We start from the raw sequence: 8,575 nt of genomic DNA on the forward strand, positions 1-8,575 counted from the left end.
TCTTCATACAGCATATAGTTAAACTATGGAACTCACTACCACAACATGTAGTGATGGCCACCAATTTGGATGGCTTTAAAAGGGGGTTGGATAAATTCCTGCAGGAGAAGGCTATCAATAGCTACTAGCCCTGATGGTTGTATGCTATCTCCAGTATTCGAGGTAGTAATCCTGTGTGCACCAGTTGCTGGGGAACATGGGTGGGAGGGTGCTGTTGCACCATGTCCTGCTTGTGGGTCTGTGGTCAGCGTCCGGATGGCCATGCTGTGAACCAAGTGCTACACTAGATGGACCCTTGGTCTGATCCAGCAGGTCTCTTCACATGTTCTTATGTACTTAAAAATCCACATAAACAAGCCCTTATTCATTCTGCCTTTCAAAACCTCTATCCTACCCAGTTTTCATCCACTAGATTAGGCGAGGAGAACCTATGGCCATCCAGATGTTGTGGACTGCAAATCCCATCAGGCCCAGCCAATGGTCAGGGATGATGGGAGCTCTAGTTCAACAATATCTGGAGGGTAACAATTCCCCCTCCCGCACTAAATTGCAGGCAGGCCTGTTTACATGAATAAGTAATATGACATAACCACACCTGATGTGTTATATAATCAAGGGTGAATCAGAGGTTGACAGGAGATTTAAGAAAGTCAACAAATCCCGGCAAGACCAGAGATCTTCAAGAGGAGTATTGATGTAAACCAAGGATGACAAATGGCCCATGGATTCAATCCCAAATGTTATTTGGCTCCTGGAGGCCTTGTCAAATTTTCATTAAACTATGACAAAAGTCTAACCAGTTTAAACCAAATCAGACAGAAAGTGGGTAAAGACCCATCTTTTTAACTTGGCTTATTTAATATTGTTATAGTTTTTAATGTATTTCCCCCACCCCACCCCAGCATTTTACTCTGTTTTCATCTGATCATGTTCTTTTTGGTTTGAACTTTTGTCAAACCGCCATGGTGGATCCCGGAAAGGCAGTGTAGAGACTCAATGAAATAAATAACAAAGAAAGAATTTCAAATTAGAAGAAATCTCCCACTTACATCCTTCATTCTTATGTTGTCTATGGCATGAACGTAATCTATAAGGCCTTCTTCAAGTGTTCACTATGAAAAATAACATGCGAAGGGACTCTCCTGCATGTTAGCTCCTAGATGCCCCCGAGGAGATACATCCATGCATAGGGTCCCCCTTCAGATTGACACTGATCGCACATTAGCCTGGAAGTATGATTAGTCAGGCACGCGTCTTGAGAGCCTCTTCATGCACTCAGTACCAACGGATACTACACATCTGAACTGGGTTTAAATGAAGCCAAGTCAAGTTTACTTATATACCACTTTTCTGCACTCAGAATGGGTTCACAACAGATAGACATACAACAACAGAGCAATTGAGCTGATTACAAAAGAAAAGAGATAAGTCAACAAAACTATTAAGTGTAAAACTTCCTGACTGTTAGAGCAGTACGACAATGGAACCAATGACCTGGGGGAGGTCGTGGGCTCTCCCACACTAGAGGCTTTCAAGAGGCAGCTGGACAGCTACCTGTCAGGGATGCTTTAAGGTAGATTCCTGCATTGAGCAGGGGGGTTACTTTATTTATTTATTTATTGTTTATTTATTGTTGCATTTGTATACCACCTTTTTTCCTTCAAGGAGCCCAAGGTGGTGTACATAATTCTCCTCTCCATTTTATCCTCACAACAACAACCCTGTGAGGTAGGCTGGGCTGAGAGGCTGTGACTGGTCCAAAGTCACCCAGGGGGTTTCCATGGCCAAGTGAGAACTAGAACCCAGATCTCCCAACTTTCAGTCCAACACTTTAGCCACTACACCACACTGGGGTTGGACTTGATGGCCTTATAGGGCCCTTCCAACTCTACTATTCTGATTCTATGTACATATTTATATGTGACACTCCTTCACTGTTAAACCTTTGCTGCTAAAATAGTGTCAACTTTATTACGAAGCCCGACTTAGGAAGGAGTCACTTTCTGTGACAAAATACACTTCCAGCCCCTTTCTGAAGAACAAAATGCAAAAGTTAGACACCCCTACAAGCCACTGGCCCTGTTTAGACAACACACTAAACCATGAGGGTTAACCGTTTTGAGCTAAACGTTATGGCTTAGTGTGTCATGTGAACTATTCCTAACCATGGTGGCTACATAATCACGGTTTAAACACGCTTGTTAACTATTTGCAGCAAAAGGGTTAGCAGCCTAACCATGGCTTAGCGTGTTGTCTGAACAGGCCCACAGAAAGGTGGAATGAAGGGGAGCATACACAGTTCTATAAAGAAACAGCAAGCAAGAAGCAACTCAGAGCTGTTAGCCAAGGGGTGATCTATGCAAAGCCCTTGCAGCTCGATCCTAAACATATCTTCTCAGTTCAATGGGACTTACTCTCGGGTTAAATGCCTGCCCGAGATTTGAGATCTATTGAAGGAGCCCTCCTCTGCATCCCACCAACACGAGACATACATTATGGTGGAACATGGGAAAGGGCGTTCTCTGTTGTGGCACCCTGCTTGTGGAATACCCACCCTTTGGAGGCCTGACCGGCACTGACACTGGCTTCATTTCGGCACCAAGTTAAAACATAGCTCTTTATCAAAGCCTTTGAGGACTAAATTCTCCATGGTCACTTAGTTTTAATCGTTTTTATTGCTTTTAAACATTTTCTATTGCTTTTAATTTTACAATTTAATATTTTTTTTAGCTGTGTATACTTATGTTTACATCGTTCTGATTTTATCTGTACACGGCCCTGAGATCCCAGCGATATAGGGCGGGATACAAATGCTTTAATAAATAAATAAGCACAGGATTAGAGCCTGAACAGTTTGAGCCCTATGTGTCTTACATATTTTATAATATTTCTAACCTGATTTTCAGCCCAGATTGAATCTCAAAGCAGCTCCACGAAAAGGTACAATAAAATGAGGGATATGGAGGGTGCAGCCTCTTCTGGACCCTGGCAAAATAGCGGTACAGTTCGGATCCCAAGCTCTTCCTTAAAGAGGGAGGAGCTGCAGGTGGATTTAGGACCTGGCTGCCGGTAAATAAGACAATCCACAGAAGCAATTGGCGTCTTTTCTAGGAGCCACTGCTAAGATTAACTTGATAGCATTTGTGAGCGATCTTTGAAATCAAGGCAGATCAAAAAGCATTTTCAGCAGTGGCCTCAAGTTTGTGAAATTCAGTCCAATCCCCTTTTCTCTGGACAGGCATTTAGTGGGGGACTGATTTTAACTTACTGTACACCCACACACACACATTGCTCTTAGGGCACAATCCTATGCATGTTTAGCTGGGGCATGCTGGAAGCTGTAGGACATTTTTCTGTCTAAACATGCATAGGATTGCACCCTTGATCTGCAATAGAGCAAGAGAACATGTTGCACTCCAGATGGCGTTGGACTACAACACCCAACAGTCTTGATCATTGGCTGTGCCGGCTGGGGCTGATGGAAACTGAAATCCAACATTTGGAGTGCACAAAGTCCCCCACCCAATCTCCAGTATTAAATAAACTACTCTAGCAAATCAAATATGGTGATAACATGAGATCGTTGGGAAAGTCCAAAGAAGCATCCCTACCTTTCTCCGGGCCATACTTGCTGCTCAGAAGATGCAGGCGTCCCACAGGTTTGGGGGTCTCCCCAGAGCCACCAACCCCATCGGAAGGATCATCAAGTTCTTCTTCTTCATCCCAGTCCAACAGCTGAGTTTGCTCCATTCTGCAATAAGAGAAGACGTTATAACCCTGCATTGTAGATCAACAGCAGCAACAACTCCTTTCCAGACCTCAGCTGCACCTATCCCAAATATTAGACATCCCCCACCCCGCCCTAAACATGGTGATACGCTGTGTCTAACCCCCCAGCCCCTTTTCCCAAACCACTTTCTTTTTAGGGGCATGGCCCTTTAAATCTTAAAGCCACTCTACCCTTTCTCTTAGTAAACGTACTGAGAAGCACCTTAAGGGACACTTTGTTAAAACTGGGGGGGGGGAAATAATTCGTCCTTTTCTTGCCCCCCGCCCCCTGCAACAGCAGCCTAGGAACTAGGCTCTAGCAACCATTCCGCACGTGCCCCGCCTCTCTCAGAGGAAACGGTTTTCATTGGTCGTCTCTCCTGCCGTTTAAGACTTTGCCCTCTCTCGATTGGGCTATTCGTTTAATGGCAGACGGAGAGTAAACGGTCTTGCCTCTCTCCGCTTGTCCCAGACCCAATGAAAGTCTCTAGAAATTCGAGCGAATGACCACAGAGAGGAGAAACCTCGTGCTAGAGAGTAACCCGCCGCCGTACGATAACCATAGAGTTTTCTTTTCGAAGTCTAAAATAAGAAACCAGGTTCACAGGCGGATTCCAGTTCTGCATTCACTTTGGAAGCCATTTTTTGAGTCGGGCGGAAGTTCATGTTATTCATGGAAAACAATGGAGACACCCTTAATTTTTTATCTTAGCTGTGTTTGGGCAACCGCAGCAACGTGTTTTGCAACAAAAGAATGCAGCAAATATAGAAGTTCATATTTGTTTGGGGGGGGGGTTGTCCAGCCCAAACCGCATTTTGTGCGAAAAATATTGCGATTTTGTTTAGTAGTTTTTAAACATTCTTTTCCGACCTCTGTGCATGTCACCATGGAGATAGCAGCACACACCCTTTCCCCCTATTTCTAACCCGCCTTAGACTTTTTATCCCTACACCACCGCCTAGAAGCTCAGACAGAACGTTTATTAATATCAGACATGCATATATTCGAATCCTCCACAAAGGGGGCAATGTTAAATTATTATTAATATTAATAACAATAATAATAGAGATAAAGGTATATTTTTGATTCCAGGACTGTCTAATTCTGGTCCATAGTGGAATATGCTTTGATATTGCAGAAACAATGTTGGTCTTCCAATTGTGGAAGTCCCAGTGCCCTTTAAAAGTTGCAAATCATGCAGAAATTAAATAGGTGCAGGCTTCCCCACTGCTGCATTTCCATGAATCTACCTGTTGAATTCCTGCCTGTCACACAACCTTAGTTTAAATCAGCTGTCCCCAACCTGGTTCCCTCCAGATGTGTTGGACTACAATGCCCAGCATTTCTCAGCCAGCAAGCCAACGGTCAGAGATGTTGAGAATTGTAAGTCCAAAACATCTGGAAGAGACAGCATTAGGGAAGGCTTAAAATAAATGCAAAGTGTTGTCCCCTTTCAAATGGTGGGGCTGCCTTAATTCTGGTCATAGCTGGCTAGCAAAGGTGTAGTGTAACTTTAGCGTGTTTCATTTTATGTGGAGAGAAAGGGAAGAGCAGCGTCACAACACCTCTGCAAACACTGTAAAATCACCAGCTCACTGTTTTCCAGAAGTTTCTTTTTCCAGCACTAGGGAGAAACATTTTATGAGCAAGTTAAAAAAATCAGTACTACGAGTTTTTATCTCAATCAGGAACAGGTCTTTTGTAAAGCTAATGTGTCTTAATTTCCCATTCAATTCCCAGCATTACAGCAAAAATAACTCATAACAATAGAGTGTTTCAGCTATAGGGCATTATAGAAATGTAACAAATAAATATGTAGTTGCTGGGAATATCCATATCACCACCCCCAGGTATTGTAAACTCAGGGGGAACAGGGAAGTCTGGGGTGAGGAGTAGCAGATACTATCATTGTCACTGCTAATCAAAAAGTCCTACCCCTTTGAGGCTGCAAGTCCTGGGCAAACTGCCCTAATGAACACGTTCAGGGGAACCCAGAACTTTGCAGAAGTTAAAAAAAAAGGAAAAAGGGGGGGAGTACCCCCCAAAATTCCTTTTAAAACTTATGGCTCCTGGCACTACAGATCAAAAGGCAAGAGTGGGCAATCTGCTGCCTCCAGACCAAGTTCAAATGCTATGCCAGCCTGGGGTTGGCTAACTGGATGGGGAATGCTGGGAGTTGTGGGACTTTTTCTTGTCTAAACCCTTAGAGTTGCGCCCTTCCGAGAAGCATTTCAAGGATGATGTATACCTGTATGAACCAGGGTGACCATATGGAAAGCAGGACAGGGCTCCCATATCTTTAACAGCTGTATAGAAAAGGGAATTTCAGTGAGTGTCATTTGTATGCATGCAGCACCTGGTGAAATTCCCTCTTCATCACAACAGTTAAAGCTGCATGCATACAAATGCCACTCACTGAAATTCCCTTTTCTATACAGCTGTTAAAGATACAGGAGCCCTGTCCTCCTTTCCATATGGTCACCCGAGTATGAGCACTGTTATAAACTGCAATGGCCATTGACGTGGTGCAAATAAAATTTGATTTGAATTGTCTTGTGGTTGGGGGAAAGAGGATGTTGCCTCTGGGAGAACCCTGGAGGGTCGGGTTGGGGTCCTTGGAGGGCCGGATTTGGCCCCCAGGCCTGAGGTTCTTCACCCTCAATGTAGCCAAAATGAAAGCCTTTCCCCTTGCCTTCTTTCAGATCCTTTTGTAAGGGTGGAGATGGTAAGGCTAGAACCTGCCAACCTTCTGTATGGAAGGCATGTGTTCCACCAGTTAGGGTGGCCACATGCAGAAGAGAATAGGGCACCTGTAACTTTAATAGTTGTGGAGAAGAAATTCCCCTTGCAAGAGCCTTGTTCTCTTTTGCATCTGGCCAGCTATCCACCTCTTCCCAGAAACCCGAAGTAGAAACATATGGAGACATGTAAAGAATGTCCCTCACAACAGGACTATGGAGTCCAAATCCATGGCCCCACTCAGCAGAAAAGGAGGAGGAGATCCCACAAATGCAGCAGGGCCAGCTTACCACCTTTTGAAGTAACTGAAGAAATTCACATTATTATAATAATAATTTACGTATATAGTGCCATCAACAAACATGGCACCATACAGAATAAAACAAACACTGTCACGAAGGCTTACGTTCTCATAATGGCCACACAGAGAACCATCCCCACCACGAAGCCACAAACTCCAGAGTCTAAAATTAACTAACGGCACCACCAATGAATCTCTTCTACTTTTCTAGCATAAAAGCCTTCTGCAATCCATTTAAGACAATGTAAAATACCAACAACAATGGTTAAAAGCCAGCTTAAAATCAGAGGAAAGTGGCAAGTCCAGGAAATAGCAGTACATAAAGCTATCCAAGCTGATGAAGCCTAATTGCTGTTAAAAGCCCAGGCAAAAAAGATGGATATAGCTTGGCAGCTACATTATTCAGAAGCAAATACCAGTGATATTAATACAATATACTTTCAAATGAAGAAGGCTTGGTTTCAGCTATGGCTGGCTCTGCTGAAGCCCCCAAAACGCAAGTATTGCAAACCTGTGTTTGTGACCATTTCTAGCAGCATTCCTAAAAACAACACACTATTGAATAGCAATTTGCTTTTCAGTCATATGTTATTCATTTGTTTATTGATCAGATTTCTATGCCACCCACTCAGAGCGGCTTGCCATAACTTAAATCCATCATTCAATAAAAATACAAACAACAGAAAAAGAGTAAAGTACGAAGGCAGGGACCATAGCTAAAACCTAGCTTTAAATCAAGTATCAGTACTTAGCAGGCAAAAGCTTGCTGAAATAAAAGTCTCCTCACCCACTAGCCAAAGACACTCAACCACAGTTCACAGAGCAAGGTGTTTTCACAATAGTGGTGTAGCCACTGAGAAGACCCTGTCTCTTGTCGGCTATTGGGTGGTATAAACATGCAATAATCAATCAATCAATCAATGTTCATGATTTCAGCTGAGCCACTTCAAGTGCCCCTTGCCACTGACAAGTCCTCCAGCTGAGCCCAAAGGGCACTTTGGAGGGGCTGTCCTTAGGGATCCCCTCCCTCTAGTGCACCCCTCCCCAATCAGCAGCACCTCTTTTTCATAGAGAAGTCCATGCCACCCCCTTTTCTGCTCCCAAACACAGTAAGTGCTTCTAGTTTGACAGTTGTCAAGCTAGAAGCAGTTACTGGGTTTGTGAGCAGAAAGGAGGGGTGCATTCCATACACTCCGCTTTTTCTTTTTCTTTTTGCTCCATTTATCTTAGAGGTGGCTACATTGAACAACTGCCCAAAGAGCTGTCAAATGTTGCGGTGGGGCTTGCGTGCTGTAGATCTGCTTTAAAAAGACTCCCTTGACAAAGACGCTTCGGTTCTCGCCCATCTCTGGTACACTGACCATGAGAATTTTTCCTCTAGGGCAGGATTGGGGCACCTGTGGCCCTCCCACTGTTGCCAGACTACAACTCCTAGCATCCCTGCCCATTCGCTTTTCTGGCTGAGGCTGATGGGAGTTGGAGTTCAACAACTTCTGGAGGGCTACATGTTCCCCATCGCTACTCTAGGGAATGTGGCCCTCCAAAAAGGTCAACCAACCCCTGGTTTAAAAAAAAATGCCCAAGAGAGGTGATCGGGTTTGGCTGTTACCAGCTGGAGGAGACAGTACTGTGCTAGATGGAGCAATTATCTGACACAGTGAAAGCTAGCTTCCCATGGGCTACTGGTTGAAATTTTCAGTGCTGGCCCCCCAATTATGGAATGATCTCCCCGATGAGGCTCGCCTGGTGCCAACGTTGTTATCTTT

The 8,575-nt window shown here is 44.2% G+C and overlaps 1 protein-coding gene across 1 annotated transcript in view; it reads right to left on the bottom strand.

Annotated features, from left to right (window-relative positions):
- The window catches only part of MDC1 (mediator of DNA damage checkpoint 1), a 28,511-nt gene extending 24,453 nt beyond the window's left edge, over positions 1–4,058 (bottom strand). The window contains exons 1-2 of the mRNA XM_063122288.1: positions 3,992–4,058; positions 3,612–3,751 (exon numbers count right to left, since the gene is read on the bottom strand). Coding sequence (XP_062978358.1) covers positions 3,612–3,750 — 139 coding nt within the window. The 5' untranslated portion in view covers position 3,751; positions 3,992–4,058. The remainder of the gene's footprint in view (positions 1–3,611; positions 3,752–3,991) is intronic.
- Between the last annotated feature and the right edge of the window lie 4,517 nt (positions 4,059–8,575).

Source organism: Elgaria multicarinata, chromosome 3 (genome assembly GCF_023053635.1).
Source record: "Elgaria multicarinata webbii isolate HBS135686 ecotype San Diego chromosome 3, rElgMul1.1.pri, whole genome shotgun sequence".
Taxonomy (NCBI): domain Eukaryota; kingdom Metazoa; phylum Chordata; class Lepidosauria; order Squamata; family Anguidae; genus Elgaria; species Elgaria multicarinata.